This window comes from Haliotis rubra, unplaced genomic scaffold (assembly GCF_003918875.1).
Source record: "Haliotis rubra isolate DU_JTF1 unplaced genomic scaffold, ASM391887v1 Scf134, whole genome shotgun sequence".
Classification (NCBI taxonomy): domain Eukaryota; kingdom Metazoa; phylum Mollusca; class Gastropoda; order Lepetellida; family Haliotidae; genus Haliotis; species Haliotis rubra.
Genome location: NW_025765270.1, coordinates 1,887,792 through 1,911,224, shown reverse-complemented (window position 1 = coordinate 1,911,224; position 23,433 = coordinate 1,887,792). Strand labels below are relative to the sequence as shown.

The 23,433-nt window shown below is 38.6% G+C and overlaps 1 protein-coding gene and 1 long non-coding RNA gene across 2 annotated transcripts in view; both read left to right on the top strand.

Annotated features, from left to right (window-relative positions):
• The window catches only part of LOC124267826 (ADP-ribosylation factor 3-like), a 47,021-nt gene extending 28,098 nt beyond the window's left edge, over positions 1-18,923 (top strand). The window contains exons 2-5 of the mRNA XM_046702824.1: positions 10,072-10,149; positions 13,635-13,708; positions 14,054-14,291; positions 15,040-18,923. Coding sequence (XP_046558780.1) covers positions 10,072-10,149; positions 13,635-13,708; positions 14,054-14,291; positions 15,040-15,287 — 638 coding nt within the window. The 3' untranslated portion in view covers positions 15,288-18,923. The remainder of the gene's footprint in view (positions 1-10,071; positions 10,150-13,634; positions 13,709-14,053; positions 14,292-15,039) is intronic.
• A 1,825-nt stretch (positions 18,924-20,748) lies between these two features.
• On the top strand, positions 20,749-21,330 carry LOC124267827. Its single transcript, XR_006896137.1, has 3 exons — positions 20,749-20,759; positions 20,871-20,990; positions 21,060-21,330. It is a non-coding gene; the product is annotated as an uncharacterized LOC124267827 (long non-coding RNA).
• The last annotated feature ends 2,103 nt before the right edge of the window (positions 21,331-23,433 follow it).

Genomic DNA, 23,433 nt, shown 5'->3' with positions numbered 1-23,433 from the left:
ATGCAGTGTTTCCGTTATCCGGTATATACTTGAAAATCGCCGGTAAAATTCATTGGGGACTGGTAAATTGAAAGCCAGCCGGACACTGTATCCGGTAAATAATCATTTATAAAAATATAAAAATCATGGGTAAGCGAAATGACAGTCTTGGCTGTGCTTTCATGGCCACAAAAATTGTTATGTTTTGGAAATAACCAGGCTAAAAATAACTTTAAAATGAGTACTTACAGTATGATAGTAGGATATGACCGGCAAATTTAATTCATGACCGGTAAAATTTTAGGTCGACGGACACAGTGTCCGATAAATATTTAAGTCAGAGGAAACACTGTGACAAGCAATCAAATGTTGACAAACTCTATCTTCAAGTGGCGATATGCAAACGTTATGGTTCCATATCAAGACAGAATTGTCTGTATATCTTACCGCCTGTCTCAAACTGTTGATGACCTGACATGACCCTGAGACAAAGTTTCTGTCTCCTGCCTTGAGTCGTGAATGAATGAGTTATTCAAATAACACATGTATCAAATTTGCCTGAGCTCATGTAAATACCACCTGCCTCACTATGGAGGTAATTGTCCTTGTAGATAATGTTCAATAAATATTACACTGACACAGGAAAAGACTTGGCATTTACACAAATAGTTCACTGTGTCACCTGATATGTCAGATGGCTTGATTCATGCTTCTGACAAACAGTACTGGAATGTCATAATTCAGGTTTTGACTGACACGGGCAACAGGTCATGTGACTCTCCCATCAGTGCTGGTTAAATATGTCACAGGTCACATGATGCATGAACACCTGGACAACGGATGGTCAAGTCTGTTACTCGTCTCAACCCAGCGTCCAGTAACAGGACATTCTGTTAGACAAAGAGTTCATAATCAGCTGTATATATTAACACTAATTTGTACTGGAAATGATTCCAAATGACCATTCAGGCAAATGAACTCTAAGTATAATTGTTATTTAATCTAGCTAACTGATTGGCTCAAGCCACCATCATGTAAAATCTCCTGTACGGAACCCATGATGTCTGATGCTTACATTTTGATTGGCTCAAGCCACCATTATATGAAATCTCCTGTACGGAACCCTTGATGTCTAATAATTACGCTCAGTTACCATAACGAGATCAGGTTGGCACAAGATAAATCTAATTGTAGTGTAAAGACATCTTACCCTGCAAGCAGCCCTGGGAACTTTCAGGGACAAGGTCAAACGAGGACTCTTTTTCACAACAAGTTATGGATGTATGGATCTGTATCATTTACGATTGCACAAGAATACAGAAATTGGTATGAAATTAGTCCGATATCTGGATGGACTGAGGATCCAAGAACTATGTATATTCAGACTTTGTACATGTATGTTGACACTTGCTGTGTTTGACACTCTGGAACAGCACAAACAGACAAGGTATGAGAAGGGTCCTGGGACCACTTGCACAAAGCGATCTTAGATCACCTTGTGCAAAGCGATCTTAGATCACCTTGTGCAACGTAACTCCCGGCCTACAGGAGCTACAGTAGACGCAGACTAATGTTTAGTCCCAGAATACATATAATTTTGATAGTAGCAAATAAACCCATTTAAATGGGTTGTCATACCTAGCTGAGCGACCAAATTACCTTCTATAGTCTGATCTATTGTTTTCAGCAGCTATTCGTATTTTTTTTTGTTTTGCCCTATTTTACGAGTAAACTAGACTAAGGCTTAGTCTCTGAATATATATAATTTTGATAGTAACAAACAAGCTCATTTAAATTGAAAAGGAGCCCTAGGTAGACCAGAGATTCAGAACCTGAGGAAATCTAGACTTGCTTTATTTAGGGCTTTAGCACTGCAGAGAGGGCTTGGCAGTAGGGAAAATAATGTGGTTCAGGGACTGTGAGACAGACTAAGTAACAGCCTAAACACATATTTTTTCTATTTCCGACAGTACTTTAAGTGTACAACCCCAGCAGATCCTCTGTCTAGAGGTCTCCTATGCTGGCATGTTCAACACACAATTACACCCATGACATATCCCTATCATACACTGGGGGGAGGATTTACTGTGATAGCTTTATCCAAAACCTTTGTCTTATGTAAATATTTTGTATTTTCCTGTTTGATATATATACAAATGGTAATCTAATAGTTTAATGTTGTATTACATTTAGATGTTTCAAGATAACAAATCCAGGGCATTTTAGGAAAACTAAAAAGATGTTTGATAACCATTTTTGTCAACACTTCCATGAAACATGTTGAAGTGCATTTAGTGAACATAACCATGAAAAAAAAAGAGATTTCTCTAATTTCTGTTATCTTCAATTTACATATCAAATGTGATATACACATCATATATATATCACATGCCACATACTCATATCTTATCAGCCAGTAAACAGACTGTCTAACATTGCAGAATGTGAAAACCGAAAATTCCATAATGACTTTTCCTGACATGAACGTTGAGATCATGAACCCACACTGGTGTGTGAAGGTTATCAGGGAACGGGCAGAGCAGAACAGCTAATCTCTCAGTTGAATCCCTCACATGCGTTCCAGAACAGATAAAGGGCAAAACATTTACCCTGCCACTAGATGTCACTTTTTGTTGCAGGCAGCAAGTGAAGTGCACATTGCATGATGGGAAGTAAGATGCTGACAAACAAGCTAGTCAGCTTGTGTTTGTAAATGTGTCCAGTCTCACGTGTCAGGGGTTGTGTCCAGTCTCACGTGTCAGGGCTTGTGTCCAGTCTCACGTGTCAGGGGTTGTGTCCAGTCTCATGTGTCAGGGGTTGTGTCCAGTCTCACGTGTCAGGGGTTGTGTCCAGTCTCATGTGTCAGGGGTTGTGTCCAGTCTCAGCGTGTCAGGGGTTGTGTCCAGTCTCACGTGTCAGGGGTTGTGTCCAGTCTCACGTGTCAGGGGTTGTGTCCAGTCTCGCGTGTCAGGGGTTGTGTCCAGTCTCAAGCGTGTCAGGGTTGTGTCCAGTCTCACGTGTCAGGGTTGTGTCCAGTCTCACGTGTCCAGTCTCAAGTGTCAGGGGTTGTGTCCAGTCTCACGTGTCAGGGGTTGTGTCCAGTCTCACGTGTCCAGTCTCGCGTGTCAGGGGTTGTGTCCAGTCTCACGTGTCCAGTCTCGCGTGTCAGGGGTTGTGTCCAGTCTCACGTGTCCAGTCTCGCGTGTCAGGGGTTGTGTCCAGTCTCACGTGTCCAGTCTCGGCGTGTCAGGGGTTGTGTCCAGTCTCCGCGTGTCCAGTCTCAAGGCGTGTCAGGGGTTGTGTCCAGTCTCACGTGTCCAGTCTCGCGTGTCAGGGGTTGTGTCCAGTCTCACGTGTCCAGTCTCACGTGTCAGGGGTTGTGTCCAGTCTCACGTGTCAGGGGTTGTGTCCAGTCTCACGTGTCAGGGGTTAAACAATTCTGGAAACGTCTACAGCACACAGGTCATCATCATCTTTATACTGATCTGTCATGCGACGCAAGATAAACGTCATGTTTCATGAGTTTAACATCTGAGTTCTGGGTCCCTAGATATCGAAAGATATCTGACACACTTGCCAGATTTTGTGAAGCTTTGGTAACCATATCTCTGTGCTAGTCCTCCTCTGTCTCACAGTCCCTGAACCACATTATTTCCCCTACTGCCTAGTCCTCCCTACAATGCAGTCTGCCTCCCTGAACCACATTATTTCCCCTACTGCCCTAGTCCTCCCTATGCAGTCTGCCTCACAGTCCCTGAACCACATTATTTTCCCTACTGCCTAGCCCTCCCTGCAATGTAGTCTGCCTCACAGTCCCTGAACCACATTATTTCCCCAACTGGCTAGCCCTCCCTGCAATGTAGTCTGCCTCACAGTCCCTGAACCACATTATTTTCCCTACTGCCTAGCCCTCCCTGCAATGTAGTCTGCCTCACAGTCCCTGAACCACATTATTTTCCCTACTGCCTAGCCCTCCCTGCAATGTAGTCTGTCTCACAGTCCCTGAACCACATTATTTTCCCTACTGCCTAGCCCCTCCTGCAATGCAGTCTGCCTCACAGTCCCTGAACCACATTATTTTCCCTACTGCCTAGCCCTCCCTGCAATGTAGTCTGTTTCACAGTCCCTGAACCACATTATTTTCCCTACTGCCTAGCCCTCCCTGCAATGTAGTCTGTCTCACAGTCCCTGAACCACATTATTTTCCCTACTGCCTAGCCCTCCCTGCAATGTAGTCTGAAGCACATTATTTTCCCAACTGCCTTAGGCCCTCCCTACAATGTAGTCTGTGTCAGTCCCTGAACCACATTATTTTCCCTACTGCCTTAGGCCCTCCCTGCAATGTAGTCTGTCTCACAGTCCCTGAACCACATTATTTTCCCTACTGCCTAGCCCTCCCTGCAATGCAGTCTGCCTCACAGTCCCTGAACCACATTATTTTCCCTACTGCCTAGCCCTCCCTGCAATGTAGTCTGTCTCACAGTCCCTGAACCACATTATTTTCCCTACTGCCTAGCCCTCCCTAGAATGTAGTCTGTCTCCCAGTCCCTGAACCACATTATTTTCCCTACTGCCTAGCCCTCCCTACAATGTAGTCTGTCTCACAGTCCCTGAACCACATTATTTTCCCTACTGCCTTAGGTCCTCCCTGCAATCCCTATCTACCAACTCACTGGGGCTCCTAGACTAACAACTAGTCTCTGAAATGAACATATTTTACAGAAAAAATAATCATATTAAAACAATATAATATTGTAATAGGCGCCCTCTAGTAGGCAACCCAGTGACAGGAGTTCAATGTAGAATGTACCTCGGTGTTTCCCTGTTCATAGTTTTATTATAGACTTTGCGTTGTGTACTTTTATTAAATGATGTAAAGCTTTAAAACCAGCGGAACAGTGTACAGTCTTCTTCGGTTCAGTGGCAGTAGTCACCTCTTGCAGCAAAATATGACACAAGGCAGAAATGCAAATAATACTAATTTATTCTGTTAAATAAAAATAAGGAAAACAAGCAAAACAAATGATAACAAAAACTGAACAAAATATCTCTCTTTCACTCGCTTAAAAAAACCTATACCCTACACTAATTCCTAAGTTCTACATGACCTACTTAATTCCTAACACTAATTTCTCCCCCAACCCACACTACCTACCTGTTAAACTCGAGAAAATAAACTATGTCATAATCTATGTTCTTACCTTACCCGACTACAGTATGAAACTACTTCTACAATAAGGGTCTAAAAAAAAACTAACCCAAACCTAACGAGCCGTAGGGAATATCCCCCGTATAGGCAGTGGACTTACTTGCTCGAACACCGATCGCTAAGACAACGATATCGGTCGCATCAGGCTCTTATATACCCGTGAGCTAACCTCCGAAGGTCACGGCCGAAGTGTTATGATTGGCTACGCAACAGTAAACAACTTCACGCAGCGGCATCTCGCGACCTTCCTTCCGCTCCCAACATGGCGGACAGCGAAGGGATCGACAGATACCCAGCTACCTTACATGACCGGCGAAGGAAATTCCAACGGAATTTTACTGCCAAACGTGAGTAATAAGTAGAATAAATGACTACAAGATAACGACGTCAATACAGTACTTGCAAAATAGGCAGTAACGTAATTATAAGCCACCCAACCTATTTGTTTACATTAGCAAACCACGTATATAAAAACCACCCAATCTGCCGATAAATAAATATAAACAACTCATAACACTATAACACTATTCTATTCCACCCAACAATCCATTTCTAAAGTATAAATTATCCGAACTCCTACAATATAATGAAAAGGAGCCCTCTAGATTTGCCTCATAATAAAGACTTGCGTGGGCTTTCCTATCTATATTTGCTTCAGGGTCTGTGTGACCGACTGTGGGGCTCCTTTTCAATATATATGGGTGTATTAAAATTAATCAAGTGCTTATGGAATATATTTATGAACATCGCTTGCGTAATGAAAAAGACATCGATTGCTAACAAGTTGTACTGTTAGTATAGGACAAGTGTTGTACTGTCAGTATAGGATGAGTGATTTTTTTATGAAATCATTTCCATTATATTTAAGTTGGTTTTGATTAGGTATGACATAAGGCAGAACATACCTGCTTAGTAAACTTACTCAGTCACATAATACTTAGGTGAGTAAAATGACTGAAATACGCACATATTAATGAAAGCAGTGGGTAACGGAAGATGAAATACCCACTCAACATTCATAATACCCACTTCAAAAGTATACAGTGGGTACAGTACCCACTTGAGATAAATCTTATCTGGAGCTCTGTATACTCAGGGAAACAAATAAGAGAACACATGAAAGTCAGGGGAGTAGCTACCATTATGCAAAAAAGCCTGGGCTTACACGTGATCGTTGCTAAAAAGGTTGGACAAGCCCTCAATACTGTCTAAATATAAAGCTTTTCAACCTATCGGGCTTACATGGAAAAAATGGCTTGCTATGCGCCTGAAAGTAAAAGTGTTCCTTTATTTATTTCTAGAATTTTACCCACAATGCAATACAGTCATACCTTGTGAAGAAACCTGGAAAAGAATAAGGGAACAGTTGTACTTTCATGTGTTCCCTTATTTGTTTCCATGAGCATAGTTCAGGGAGTAAGCGTTAGTCTATGCTAGTCCCTATAGACGATACTGATATAACTTCAGAGACCTTCAGTCTGTTCCATCATAGTTCTCCTCAGACACGCTGATCTGAATCAGTATCACTCTATATGACTCTGTATTCATCATGATCTAATGATGTAGGCATGTAGGCATGTAGGCTGCCTCCAACAGGAGTTTTGTGAACCATGCATTTACTGACTCGGAAATGTGACCCAAAAAATCACGAAATTTGTGTGCAATTCGATGAACAATATTTTATATTTAACAGAGACTGTTAAACCTGATGAGGCCAACATGCAATTTTCTACCATAGAGAACGTCTGTCATGAAATCTATGTTTCAAAATTTCTACCACATAAATCCAGATGCAGCTGTGGTGAACTGTGAGATGCGGTGCATGTTTGACGCAGGTGCAGCGAGTCTCATCGTGGTAGCTATAAACGTAATCCAGAAGTTGGGACTGTGTTTCCCAGGAATTACACTAAACACTTCTGGCTATAGAAGCATTTAAACAAATTGGTTTCAGCTGGACTAGGGGTTGGAAGGCTATCATACTTGACTGTTTTGTGTTCTTCAAGCCCGACAGACACATATTGTATCTGTAAATTGCGAACAGTAATAAAAATTGTTTTTGAAACCAGTATTAAAACATGGGCTCATCAAATTTTGAAGAGGATGTTGTTATTACAACCATATGAAGTAATTTAGTCGACATGGCCAGTCTTTGGTGCAAACTAATTTAGAAATAATCTGTCGTTAGCACCAGATGACCTATTGCTATGTATTGCTGACTGATGAAAATTGTACAATAATAAGGTTCTGTCTTGCCATTGTTTCCGTGGGTGTGACAGAATTTTTAATTTCAGTAAATTATCATGTAAAAATAGTTTAGCAAAACCAAATCTGTTTTTGTTTTGCAGACTCTCTTAAAATGAAGTACTCGTAAAGGTCCGGGTTAGAATATTGATCTTCAATAACCCATGCTTGTCGTAAGAGGCGACTAACGGGATCGGGTGGTCAGGCTCGCTGACTGGTTGACACATGTCATCGGTTCCCAATTGCACAGATTGATGCTCATGCTGTTGATCACTGGATTGTCTGGTCCAGACTCAATTATTTACAGACCGCCGCCATATAGCTGGAATATTGCTGAACTCACTCACTCACTCACTTAAAATGAAGACACTAAAAACTGACCATTAATTGATGTGGTCAGATCTGGTCTGAAATAGTTTGCTAAAAACACCAGCTAATAATCTTTAATAATTACATACAAACTACAAACAAATGTTTAAAGCAACTTTTTCAAGGATCAAGGAAGCATTCAGTTTAATTTTATTTGTATTATTTTATGTCTAAATTAAGGCAGGATCACCTGAGTGCAGTGATGGCTTGGTGGAGGTCGCAGAAACACAAGTATTTGTTATCAGCCAATCTGAATGTCAGTGGATCTTCCTCTGCCATGAAACCTGCCCCTTGCATTCACCATGTAATGACTGGTATCTGTAGTAGAAGGTCCTTACAAGCTGTAGTATGTAGCAAGCAGAAATGATTAAACCAATTTGGCTTCTACATCCTTGCCAAATTACAGGAAGTCTCGTTAGGTCTCAATGTTTAATTAACCATAAAATCTTGACAGGAGACCCAGAGAACTTTGTAACAACTGATGATTCAGGTTGTAAGGGGATGTGTCAAAGAAATATTAGGCAAATTAAAGGATGGACATGACTATTAAGATAAATATTCATGTTTTGTAGTTGGATAAGGTCACAATAAGTTTCATACTTGTTATTTTCAAAATGTGAGGCATGGAAGGTATATACGGTTTACTTCACAGCATGTGGATACAAAATAAAAAAATACATTTATGATGGCCTAAATCTGTTTGACAAAGCAGAGACCATATAATATATTATATGGTCTCTGGACAAAGGTAACAAGTCCTATCATCTTACTATTAATCCTTGACATCAGTGTGGTGATACTTGGTGCTTGGTTGACAGTGTGACATTATGTACTATTAATGTGGAGCATGGCTCTCGACATTGACCACTGGATTCTGGTCCACATTTACTTGTTTACAGGCCATCATCATATGACTGAAGAGTTTGTTCTGTGGCAGGCACCAAATAGTGACTAAATGCTTACCTGATCTGTTTGATTAGCATTATAGAAGTTGGTGAGTAATAAGGAAGTAAGATATTATATGGATGACAATGTCTTTATTATATACGATGAAACTTTTTGGTATAGATTCTTATACCGTTGTCAAGCACTCTTGCTTGACAATGCATCATATATAATAAAGAAGTTGTCCTCCATAAAGTGTCTTACTTTCCTAAAGACTTAATTAATGTGTGTTAATGGTGAAGGGTTTTAGTCTTGCGTTCAGGAGAACATAAGACTGGCAGTGGGTGCTTGTGTTATTTGTTCAGTCAAATAATTTTCATGATCATATTAAATCATTCAATTAATGTTGGATTAGTTTCTGTGAAATACAGACCAGCAGAGTGTTGTGATAGTCTCAGATCCCTGGTGCTGTTGAGCACAGTCCTGAATGTGCTTGAGATGTACCAGTTCCTGTAGTAAAGATGCTCCCCAGCTGACTACTCCAGATGTCTGACAGTCTGCAGCTGTCTAGTCAATATTTCAACATAGTCCCTTGTAAAAAACTAACTCTCTTTTGAGGAGAAGAATTTAACCTTGTTCCAAGTTGGTGATATTTCTGTCTGTGTCTGTTTATCCCGTCTCCACACTGTGTTCACATGTATTGTACATATTGCCAGCTTAGTTGTCAGGGAAGCAGGTTTTATATGCCTCTGCTTATCATGGGGATCTTCTTCAAGTGTAATTATGATTGGTTTGGCTTTCAAAATAGATAATTTGTTCCTTTCATTTAAACATGATATGCAAAACATCTTTTGTAACATCTTTTGTTTGCCATCTTGTTACTTCAAGTCAACCCTGCTTAGTGTTATAACACTGAAAGTAAGGTGCCTGAGTGAGTGAGTGAATGAATTATGATATCGAAACAAGGTGCTTGAGAGAGTGAGTGAGTGAATTATGATATTGAAAACTAGGTGCCTGAGTGAGTGAGTGAGTGAATTAAGATATCGAAACAAGATGCTTGAGTGAGTGAGTGAATTATGATATTGAAAACTAGGTGCCTGAGTGAGTGAGTGAGTGAATTATGACATTGAAAACAAGTTGCCTGAGTGATTGAGTGAGTGAGTGAAGAAACTGAAATCAAGGGTTCTTACTGAGTGAGTGAGTGAAGAAACTGAAATCAAGGGTTCTTACTGAGTAAGTGAGTGAAGAAACTGAAATCAAGGGTTCTTATTGAGTGAGTGAGTGAGTGGATGGGTGGATGGATGTGTAGGTGGTCTGTATACTTTGAGAAAAATTAATAAAACCAACATTTGAGAGTTCATTTGTTAAGAATGTTTTGTTCATTTCAGGACTTGACTGTGCAGGTAAAACCACCATCCTGTACAAGTTAAAGCTGGACGAGCTTGTCACCACCATTCCTACAATAGGTAATACAAAGTGTACTTTTGCATTTGTGTTTGACCACTTTCCTACAATAGGTAGTACAACATCTACTTGTCCATCTTAGTGTTTCACTACCTTACATACCATAGATGATAGTCTTTCATAACCACATGTCTAACAATAACACAGTTCTACTCATCCATCTTTGATTGTGTCATCACTCGTACACTCTGGTCAACCATTTGTACACAAGACTATCTGCGTGATGACTAATAATCGTTGCATCCGAAACCCTTGTTGGCTAAGCAATTAATAATACATTTTCTTTGTCTCATTTAAATAGTTTAAATCGGATTTGCATTTCCATTTTTATGACGTGTAGTTACATGTTCTGATTGAACAATATTTCACTTGACTCACAAACCTTATCCTCCCTCACCAATCTGATGATGTACATGGTCTGCCGATGATGAATGACATTTCTTGTAAGGTTTTCAAAACGTTTTTGACAATGAAATCATTAACTGCTGCCAAAGTCAATATGATATATTATTTGTGTTGTGTCGGCTTAATGTTACAATGAGCTTAATTATTTTTATCCTATATCTTGTCAGCAAGATATTTCAAGAACGGTTCACTGGATTTTCTTCATAGACTTTCAAGACCTCCCTTGAATGTTTTTCAAATAGCAAATTCTTTAGTACTAGTTTTGCATATTCATACACTATGACATTCATGTCAAGGTCAAAGTCAGTCTTGAAAATATGTGTGTGTTTGAACAACTAAAGAGCAAAATAATGTTTTTGTTGACATTTAACTTCATCTTAAACTTTCATTACTTTATAAGTTTGATTTGATAATTTGCAGCGGGGGATTATGTCACCTTAGTGACAATGCTTGTTAAGTGTATACTTTATGCCAAGCTAACAGCAATAGCAGAATTTCTATTTTGCCAAATGATACCTTTGTATTAAATATCATAACTAACTGGATCGTGTTTGAAAAGTTATTGATATTTGTTTAACAATTAGACTATTATTCATTGTTAACATCCTGTTAAGAAATTATGCAACATGTTTAAAGAAAGAGAAACAAGTGTTCCAACTTAACAGAATAACTACTTTGTCATGCCTGAATTAGAAGACATATATGCATATATTGAACGGGTTTTTTCTTGGTTGTTTTCAACATGAATGTGGAATTGAAAAGTTGCAGACAGTTGGATTCAAATATTTCATAGCTACAAATCCGTTATTAGCTATAGGTTTCGTTTAGTAATGGAATATTTTTAGTTTATGGCTACATTATGTTTACCTGAAAACGTCTTCCTCTATATTGGTCGGTTTAACACAGAGAGTCCACCAAGCCATGAAACTAGGTGTTAGTTGTCTGTCTTAACATGAACAGGGAAGTATTAAGTTCCAGTGACAGTTGCTGGAGACTAGAGGCTCTCAATACCAGCATCTAAGCAGGGCAAGTTATATGTACTTCATCATGCCACACGTCTAAAGCTTGGTACTCTGAAACTGAGAAAACAGCAACAACATGTTTCATCCATACTACAACAGAATACCCATACTACAACAGATTACCCATACTACAACAGATTACCCATATTACAACAGATTACCCATACTACAACAGATTACCCATACTACAACAGATTACCCATACTACAACAGATTACCCATACTACAACAGATTACCCAGTTGACATTACCATTGTAATCAAGGGCATGTATTGTATGTGGTCCTTTCAATTTCCTCATTAGGTCAGTTTGAATATCAACACATGTTTAATAATCAAAGTGAAATAAATCTTCTGAGAACTATTGTAGTTTCAAGATGTTTGGAATTCTTATTTATATCTATTGACGTCTCAACTTCATAAACAATGCGCATCACTTCCTGGTGGGTTTATACTCTGACAGCCAGATAACACCTGTCATACAACTGATTCCTATAGGTCACAGCCAGATAACACCTGCCATACAACTGATTCCTATAGGTCACAGCCAGATAACACCTGTCATACAGCTGATTCCTATAGGTCACAGCCAGATAACACCTGTCATACAGCTGATTCCTATAGGTCACACCTAGATAACACCTGTCATACAGCTGATTCCTATAGGTCACAGCCAGATAACACCTGTCATACAGCTGATTCCTATAGGTCACACCTAGATAACACCTGTCATACAGCTGATTCCTATAGGTCACAGCCAGATAACACCTGTCATACAGCTGATTCCTATAGGTCACAGCCAGATAACACCTGTCATACAGCTGATTCCTATAGGTCACACCTAGATAACACCTGTCATACAGCTGATTCCTATAGGTCACAGCCAGATAACACCTGTCATACAGCTGATTCCTATAGGTCACACCTAGATAACACCTGTCATACAGCTGATTCCTATAGGTCACACCTAGATAACACCTGTCATACAGCTGATTCCTATAGGTCACACCCAGATAACACCTGTCATACAGCTGATTCCTGTAGGTCACAACCAGATAACACCTGTCATACAACTGATTCCTATAGGTCACAGCCAGGTAACACCTGTCATACAGCTGATTTCTATAGGTCACAGCCAGATAACACCTGTCATACAGCTTATTCCTATAGGTCACAGCCAGATAACACCTGTCATACAGCTGATTCCTGTAGGTCACACCTAGATAACACCTGTCATACAGCTGATTCCTATAGGTCACAGCCAGATAACACCTGTCATACAGCTTATTCCTATAGGTCACAGCCAGATAACACCTGTCATACAGCTGATTCCTATAGGTCACAGCCAGATAACACCTGTCATACAGCTGATTCCTGTAGGTCACAGCCAGATAACACCTGTCATACAAGCTGATTCCTGTAGGTCACAGCCAGATAACACCTGTCATACAGCTGATTCCTGTAGGTCACAGCCAGATAACACCTGTCATACAGCTGATTCCTGTAGGTCACAGCCAGATAACACCTGTCATACAGCTGATTCATGTAGGTCACAGCTATATAACACCTGTCATACAACTGATTCCTGTAGGTCACACCCAGATAACACCTGTCATACAACTGATTCCTGTAGGTCACAGCCAGATAACACCTGTCATACAACTGATTCCTATAGGTCACAGCCAGATAACACCTGTCATACAACTGATTCCTATAGGTCACAACAAATTAGTTATTTGTTTGTCAGATCTTTTTTTCCCAAACTCATTCTTTGTATACACAGAACATTTAATGTTGTTTTCTATGACTATAAACATGTTGACATTCATTTGTTTCAGAGAGGAATAGATTTTTAGTCTGCAATTTTAGCCTCCACTCAGAAAGGCTGTTAACATAGGACCATGTTGAACTGAAAGACAGACAAATATTTTAAATTTCAGCGTTTTTGTTTGACATGAAAAATACAGTACCATATCATCATCATCATCATCATCATCATCATCATCATCATCATCATCATGAGCCTAAAGATATTGTAAATGTTGTTATGTCTGTGTCCAGGTTTCAATGTGGAGACAATCCAGTACCGAGACATCAACTTCACCGCATGGGATATTGGCAGCAGAGACAAAATCGTAAGTTTCAGGTGAAACTGAAAACTGTCAATAATGTTGTTACAATCAAATACTGGATGTGATGAGTATAAGAAGTTTAGTAATAAAGGGATGTACCGAAATTCTGTGTGTTGATCTGATAATCTGTATGAGTGATGTTTTTTATATATTTCTGGGCTCACCAGTGTTCCAGCTTTATGAAGGTGACATTCAGATACTCGAGTCTGAACCAGGTCTTCATCCAGTTCATTCATATCTTAAAATGATCCACACATGGAAACATGAGGTGTTTTCTTTTATATAGTTATGAAAGTGATTCAATTGTGTGATTATAGCAATTGTAACACGCCAGTTTCACGTTCCCAGCGTCCATTGTTCCGCCACTACTACAAAGGCACAGATGCTGTGGTGTTCGTGATAGACAGCCATGACCGGGAACGCCTTGACGAACTTAATTATGATGTCATCAAGCCCGCTGTGGCAGCTGACGAACTTTCCAACGCTGTGTTCCTGTTTCTGGCCAACAAGATTGATTTGGAGAACACCATGACAGTCGATGAAATATCTGACAAACTTGGACTAAAAAACCTTCGACACCCTTGGAGTAAGTCTTGCGCTGAATGAGTGAGTGAGTGAGTTAAACATGTTAGTGCAGCAGTATTTCACTTGTATAGAGATGACATAGTTAGGTCTACTATAGAACCTGTTGACAAAAGACTAACATGATATCACAGGTTTTGGTAACTGAAATAATGATTTTAACACAATGTATATGTATGAAAGTAGTAAAATAGAGGCTAATGGACAAAGCACCCTTTCTGGGGATAATGGCAGCTTGTCATTCGTCTTCCCTACCAGGATTCCCTAGATGGCAATTACATTGAAAATAATCACTTACTTACCAGTATTTAGAACAACATTGAGAGTTGTGGAAAAAAACACTGGTCATTGTAAAGTACCATGAAAATGACTGGACGAAATGATTGGAAATGCGAAAATCCATCTGGGAAGTTTGCTTGTGTTTTTCAATGTTACTTATGTTGATTTATTACAAGAGGGTAGAACTAAATCATTTCCTGACTAAATTGTGGGGAAAAAATGCCAATTGTTTTCAGTAATCCACAAAACGTTTCCCAAATCTGTGCATTCCCACCCCAATGTATTAAAACTGATTGTTGCATCCGTTGATAGAAGTCACGTTAGTAATCTTGAAATATAGACAAATACATCACTGTCCCAGCCAGCTTCGTCTGATTATCCCCACCTCTTCAGTTGTGAACCTCTCATATTTAAAGTTAAGTATTATTGAAAAACGATATAATAACAACATTTTGCATTGATTTCATTTTCAGACATAATGCCAGTCAGTGCAGTGAAAGGCGATGGATTGTACACTGCCTTGGATTGGTTAGCATGTAAACTAGGCTCCGCCCAGGCCCGTAAAGCATTGGCCACGCCCATGCCTCCCCCTGAGGTGGCCACCCCGGAAGGCACGGAGACACTGGAACATGGAATGGACTATTGTTCACGGGCGTACAGTGCTATTAAGTGCCTATTTCTGAGGACAAACCACACTGAGGGGGGTCGGGAGTCACCGTGACGGGTCAGGGATCCCTCTTATGTGTGTCTCTGTGAGGACAAGTGTAACGCCTTTACTAGTTTTAGCCCCAGAGAGTCTTTGTGTAACCAACCTTCCAACATGGTGCCGATATATATAAACATCTGATCAACAGAGTGTCTTTTCACAGGCTGTCTGGACGTCAAGATGGATTGTTAAAAACATTTTATTTAATTGGTCATGGATGTTTGCAGCAATAGATGACGGTGATTCTCTTGATTGTCTGTTAAAGTATCTATTTACTGAGTTACCGACTATTTGCCCATCAGGCTTCTCTGGTAACCATGGTCACACTGTACAAAGTGATCTTAACTTTGTCATAATGATTTACAATCATCTTAGCTTCGTAACTGGCGTGAGACAGGTTTGAGTGTGAGAGTTACAATCAACTTAGCTCTGTGACTGTCATAAGACAGGTTTGAGTGTGAGAGTTACAATCAACTTAGCTCTGTGACTGTCATAAGACAGGTTTGAGTGTGAGAGTTACAATCAACTTAGCTCTGTGACTGTCATAAGACAGGTTTAAGTGTGAGAGTTACAATCAACTTAGTTCTGTGACTGTCATAAGACAGGTTTAAGTGTGAGAGTTACAATCAGCACGGTAAAATGTCTCTCTGTAAATGACCCAGGGTTCCCTTGCAACAAGCTCTACTTCACCCAATGGCTATGATTGTTATAGCTTGTGCTGGGATTGCTCTGTGCCAGTAGGAAGATCAAGACAGATTGTGTTGCCTCCCCTGTGTAATCCACTGCCCTGTCGATAGCAGCACTTCTCCTGGTCGGTACATATGGTCATGCATTTTATATATGGCGTGCACTGATGAATTATTTTTGTAACAATATCCATATATTGTACAGAATGCAGTTTCTGGACAAAAACTCTTTGTTGTCAATGACTGAACACACCGACACCTGCAGACTGAAGCAGACTGGAAATATGGAGGATTGGGAACAAAGCAATATACTTACCAACAAAAGAAACACAACACTCATTGTCCCTGCTGTGATATTGCTGGAATATTGCTAAAAGCAGTGTAAACCACACACATTCATTCACTGCTTGGGAGAATAGTCAGGATGCAACATTTTCCTGAATATTTTGGTATGGCTTACATCAGAATGGGTTATTGTAGTAGCCACGTGGTTACAGTGTTTGCCCATCGCACCTAAAGAAAGGGTTTGATTTCCTTCATCAGTATCAGCGTGATACTTTTTTAATAATGTTCACAGCCATGATAATGCTTGCATATTTCTGTATGTCATGCTCACTCACTGTTCAACAAATACTGACAGCCAACGGTGTATGGTGTCGAGTTGTCTACCTTGGCTGTGACTGGATCTGTTGATCTTTGGTTAATGAACCATATTTTTTGCTTTCCAAACATGGTACAAACATCCTCAACTTTCTCCCACGTTAACTTGACAACCAACACTACACCCTATAGTATTTCAGGCGTGATTCAGTGGGATACAACTCAAAAATATGCATAAAGTATTCATACAAACTTACAAAATGGGACATTTTGGCCTTTCAGATATGTTGCTGTCCTTTCCTGCTTCAGTATATGTACTGCAGTAAATCTGACCGTAGAACAAACAAATAAACTGAACATGAGAAGATAATATATGTAAATACTTTGGTTATACAGATGATATACTGTTCATAGACATTAAATCTAACTGTCAGCACAGGACACAGTGGGTATATTTTACAAGTGCTTCATTCAGAATATATATTTGCTGCAGGCCTGTTTTACCCCATGAGGTCTTCAATAGTCTGATGAATTAAATGGGTTTTATCATCAGTGGTGCTCCAGACTTTATATGATGCCTTGTTAATATGTGATACAGATATATTTAATACAATATATCAGCGTGTTTGTCTTTTACAATCACACTAATTTCTGATTCAGGCTGAAGTTTGGTCTTTTGATCATGCCCTATATTTTGCACAATGCAAGAAAGGAAAATAGAGGTACTGTGTTTGATTCAAGATATGGTTAGCAGCATCATATTGTTAATATTGTTATTATTTCATGGTTTTGCAGGAAGCGTTTTTAGATAATTTTCCACCTCTATCTTAGACTCTTGTCTGAGAAAATCTGTGAGATAAAAACCATGATAATTGTGACTTAAAATGACAGACATTGGTATAAAAGGATCACTGAATATATGATATACAAGGTTTCACAGTCCACGACACAGAGCGCTGGATGACGTAGGTAGAAGCATTTGCCCTGTATACTCTACATTGTCCATCATGGCCAACTGTTGTGTTGTGACAGTTATTGGGGCTAGTGGACACAAGCTTCAGGTGCTATATAATGTGTGTCATATTCTTGCCAGGATCTGCATCTTGTGGGTTTCAGTGCTAGACTTAACCAAGAGGTAAATTACTTTGACCTTAACCCTTCATATCTTCAAACTCGTGTACTTGCTGCTATTCTTTCTGTAAATTGAAACATAACATCAACGTCGGAAAAATAGATCAAGCTTACAATGTAACAGTTTTAAATTTTATTGTATAAAGGTCAAATTCTAAAGGTCCCTAATGAGGAATCAGGTTATTGTACAGGGGGCCGTTGTACACAGCGATCTTAGAGCTACGGTAAGTAAGATGGTAGATCCCATACCTCAGCATGACTCCGACAGTCGTAGCTCTATGTTTGCTGTGTATAATGGCATCCTGATAGATTTCACTGGCACAGGTAGCGATTAACAAGGACACATCATTGGAATGTTCAATGTGCATATTATTATAACTATGTGATTATTTCAGTGTAAATCACAGTGTATAGTTTTTATACATTTTTAATTTATCATAACTATGTCATCACTGCTGCTGCCATGACTCTGCTGGAGGCAAATGCTACTTAAAATGTCCTAACATCGGTGCCATGTTCAACACTCTCTTACGGTGTGAGTTTCACTTGCTGTATAATGTGTTTTAAATTGTTGTTATACTTTATCTGTTATTTCTGGTGTTTTTATTAAGGACCTTACACAAAGTTACCCCCTACCAACAATTTGAAAAAAAATTGTTTGTAAATGAAACCGTTTTGAAATTGGACTGGTATTATGACACCATTTTTAGTAGGACACTGTTTAAATGGATGTGTTTTTTTTTATTTATGTTTTAAAGCTTTAACTCACTATCACCACTGTACATGCCATTGTAAATTATTTCTTATTTTGTACCATAGTTATCAAGTTTGTATTGATAATTATAGGCTTTTTCTGAAGATTATTATTTCATAGATTATGAAGAGAAAGTTTATGCCTTTTTGTACTAAAGAGGCCTCGTTCTGGTGCTTATATCTACATATACATATTACACTAATGTTTTGATTCTTTGGTCTTAACTACTGGATTGAAATTGGGTTTACCTTTCAAGGTTTGTCAAATACTGTTTTAGCAGGGTGGGAACAAAATTATTTAATTTTCTTTTTATAAGCTGTTTTTAGTATTTGCAAATGTAGCTTGAAGCAAATCCAAGCTTTTGTTTATTTTATACATGACCACTATTCCTATGTTTATGTTGATCTCAGACGTTTGGTTTCCGCTAATTCCATGTTTACACATTAATCAATTTTGAAACATTTATGAGAAAATGACATTGACAACACCAGTCAGGGGAATATATATACAATATGTCAGCCATCATCAGCTCTACAGGGTATTTTATCTCTATCCTTCAATGACAAATACTCTTGTAACCACATCCCTTCATGAATCTCTCCTATCACCTCCTTTTAACAACTGTTCCGACACAAGTTTGATATTTACAACCAATTACTGTTCTCCCTATATTGTATCTAAATATTATGCCAGTGTTATATCCCCTTCATCCAAAGTACAATGTAATTTCAATGGATTCCTTGTTCAGTATTTGATCTTTCACATAGGACTCTCCATGAGTGTAAATATTAACAAGTGGTTCCTGGTATTAATCAGAATGAGAAGATGAAGTACACTGGATAACTGAAGGTTTAGTCTTGTGTGAGTTTCTATGTACTAAGTCCTATGTTTCATTGGTAGAAGAATACAGACACTGTATGTTTTATTAGAGAAGCTGTTATTGTCCATTTTTCTTGAGTTTTAGGCCTTTCTTCTGTTTTATTTGCATTTGTGAGCACCTTGTGGTAAATAGCGACCCATGCTCACAGATTTAATTACTAGGGATTATTTCTATCAAAGTACCCAATCATTACACACATTCTGATTGGTTTGTCATAGTTTCGCACCTAACCCTCATCAAAAGTAAGACAATTTGTCTTGGAGGTTATGGAAAGGTGCAAGTGGTGACAAATGTTTTATTTCTTGACCATGGAATGTTTTTGCCAGAAATCAGAGGAAAATATAAACTGACAGTAATCAGCCTCTGCCTCTGGGTTTGAGTTTTAGACTGTGTTAGTTCGCAAAATATTGGCAGTTCTCGCAAAACATGGTTTGTTAACTTTTGAAAAATCAAGACAGTCAAATTTGAAATTTTCAAATTTGATGAAGATAGAATTGGAATCACTAATCCACCAAATAAAATGTTTAAGGCATTATACGGTAAGATTGATTAAGTACTTGTACACTCGTAATACCTGTATTAGTTGATTCGGACCAGCCATCATTAGATCAGGGCTCCAGATAAGTTTTCAACATCAGGAGTACGTACTCATTTTTTCAATACAGGAGTACTGGAAAACCTTAAGTTTACATTTTAGAGTACTGAATGGGATTAAATGGAGTATCAGTAATCTTGTGTTTCGTTTCATATATGCACCACAACATTGCAATAATCAATAAAACAATACATTTTCAGATAAATACGTTTATAAAGGATTTTTTGACCGTACACCATTGCTGTGGTGCGTATATGCTACGTTTTCTAAATTATTTCCTACCGTATCGTGCTTATTTTATATCCGTACATACGCCGATACGACCCTTATCTGGAGCCCTGATTAGATGTTATATGTACCCAGTATATGCGTTTACACAAGCACTGTGAAGACTGTACACATTTTGTACTTATTGTTGTATTATAAGTCCCTTAGAAATGAAGTCATTCTATAAATTACAGAATATCTCAGCTGCTTTCATAATAATATTGTATATTTTAGTTCATGTTTTGTTGTTGTCTTTATATGTGAACCTGTTTTGTCATGTTTGTAAGGAGGATGGATAAGTAAGGACCCTTTTTAATCCACAATCATGTTGACAAAAATTGTTGACGCTTGAGGTAAAAAATGTCATTCAAAGTATCACAAGTAACTGTCCTATAGCTGTCACCTGCCTTTTCAACAATTGCAGACTGTAGACTTGTAATAACATCCAGTACAGTAGGTGTAATAACATCCAGTACAGTAGGTGTAATAACATCCAGTACAGTAGGTGTAATAACATCCAGTACAGGTGTAATAACATCCAGTATAGCAGGTGTAATAACATCCAGTACAGGTGGTATAATAACATCCAGTACAGGTGTAATAATATCCAGTATTGGTGTAACAACATTCAGTACAGTAGGTGTAGTAACATCCAGTACAGTAGGTGTAATAACTTCCAGTACAGGTGTAATAACATCCAGTACAGTAGGTGTAGTATCATCCAGTACAGTTGGTGTAATAACATCCAGTACAGTTGGTGTAATAACATCCAGTACAGTTGGTGTATTAACATCCAGTACAGTAGGTGTAATAACATCCAGTATAGCAGGTGTAATAACATCCAGTACAGGTGGTATAATAACATCCAGTACAGGTGTAATAACATCCAGTACAGTTGGTGTAATAACATCCAGTACAGTTGGTGTAATAACATCCAGTACAGTAGGTGTAATAACATCCAGTACAGTAGGTGTAATAACATCCAGTGCAGTAGGTGTAATAACATCCAGTGCAGTAGGTGTAATAACATCCAGTACAGTAGGTGTAATAACATCCAGGGCAGTAGGTGTAATAACATCCAGTGCAGTAGGTGTAATAACATCCAGTACAGTTGGTGTAATAACATCCAGTACAGTTGGTGTAATAACATCCAGGGCAGTAGGTGTAATAACATCCAGTACAGTTGGTGTAATAACATTCAGTACAGTAGGTGTAATAACATCCAGTACAGTTGGTGTAATAACATCCAGTACAGTTGGTGTATTAACCTCCAGTACAGTACAGTTGGTGTAATACTTCCAGTACAGTTGGTGTAATAACATCCAGTACAGTTGGTGGAATAACATCCAGTACAGTTGGTGGCTTGGACATGAAAAAATGGTGGATTTGCAGGAAGGATTTTCTGCTTTCAAATAAGCAAATCTTTTAGTGAAGCTGATATTTTGAGGGTGTGTAGATGAAGTTACTTCTTCTGTATACATTCTTGTAGCTTGTTATTATACTTTTACTGACATTTGGAACATGCTGACTGAAGCTTGGGACGAGTTATTTCTAACTCATGTGTTGGCCACAATTAGACGTTTAAGACAATACACAGCAGTTAAGGCAACAGACCTTACATAGTCTCTGTATATATTATATTTGATGGGTGAGATTCACAAGAAGTAGGAATGATTTGGGACTATGGTGTCCAGAAAAGATGGAAGGGAACACATGGAGATATCTGTCAGCCCATAATACAGTGACGGATAGCAGTATCTGATAAAATACTTCTCTTCAAAAGTCTAGACTCACTAAAAACACTCACTATATGTTATGTATATATATATATGGTTACATCGAAGATTGATTTCTCCACTAACTTGGGGGGAACCAACTGCAAACCTTATGCAGATGAATTGCACAAGGATCATGCATTAAATTGCTGAAAAGCATGTGCAAATATCATGCATGTGAACTGCTGTGTTGTGGTGTAAAGTTGTGTTAATAATTCACCAATTTTCACTGATTTTTATCATTTACTTAACTCATGACAATAATCTTTTCAACATTATGAATTTGTTTTACAATACATGTACATCAGTTCATGCATGTGTAAACAGTACCTTTACACAGAAATGAATATTTTGCAAAATTTAGTTGAGAATGAGTCTAAACTTTTGATGAGAAGTATATATGTTCCATGGCCTCATTTGACTATGTTAGAAGACAAATTTGAAAGAATTGAATTGTTGTTTGACTGATTTTGTTATATATAGCAATGAATTGTTTTTAATGATAAGTTAACAAAATTAAAGGTACAGTAACATGTTGACCACCACAGTTGATGATTGTAAAGTCACAAACAAATATGTCTTGATAGCTTCACTTGCTCAATATATTGTGTGTATATATATAGAGGACTTATTGTAGTTGAGTGTGAGACTAGAGGTGGATCTGGTCTTGTTGTGTTGTCTGGTGGGAAGATATGGAAGTTACCAGATTCCTCCTCAAAGAGTCCTTGGACAACCAATGCTGGAACATGTCAGTACCTTTGTGATAGTAATGTGAGGTGACTAAATGGGGATTTGTTGGACAATATGTGTGCAATGTATAGACTGTAACTAGAATGATGACAATCTGTAAAAACATTCATTCAGTTCCACTGTACATAACTGTATGATGCTCATGATATCAACCACTGGTTTGTTGGTCTTGACTCGATTAAATATTGACCAGGCTGCAAAATGTTAAAAAGGTATTTCGTTAAAATGTTTTAAGTGTCATATTTTGCTTTAAGGCCACAGTCTGCTAAAGAGGATAAGTTTGGTAGTGTTAGATCTACCATTGGAAGGAGAAGGCATTTAACATTGTTTTGAAAGGTGTCAGTAGTGTATGCATGAGGATTTGACTTTGTTCTTTTCAACACTTGCATGTTGAGGCCTTAGACAACATCTAAAGCATAGATGTGGCTAAGATGGGTAACAAATGATGACTTTAGAGGTTTGCAAGAAGCATATTGCCAAGAGTTGAACATGAAAATCGAGCCAGTGTTCTATTGAAACCAAGATACACACACAACATATGGTGTAAACTTCAAGTCAGTGGGTCAGTTTGTCCAAACATCAAAGTTGTAACAGTCTATACTTATATACTTACTTTCTTAAACATTGTATATCCTCTGCATTCAAGTGTTAGAAAGATCCTACAATATCAGTCTCCCTCATGATCAATTGAGCATTCATAAAATGCTTTAGTTTTTTATAGCT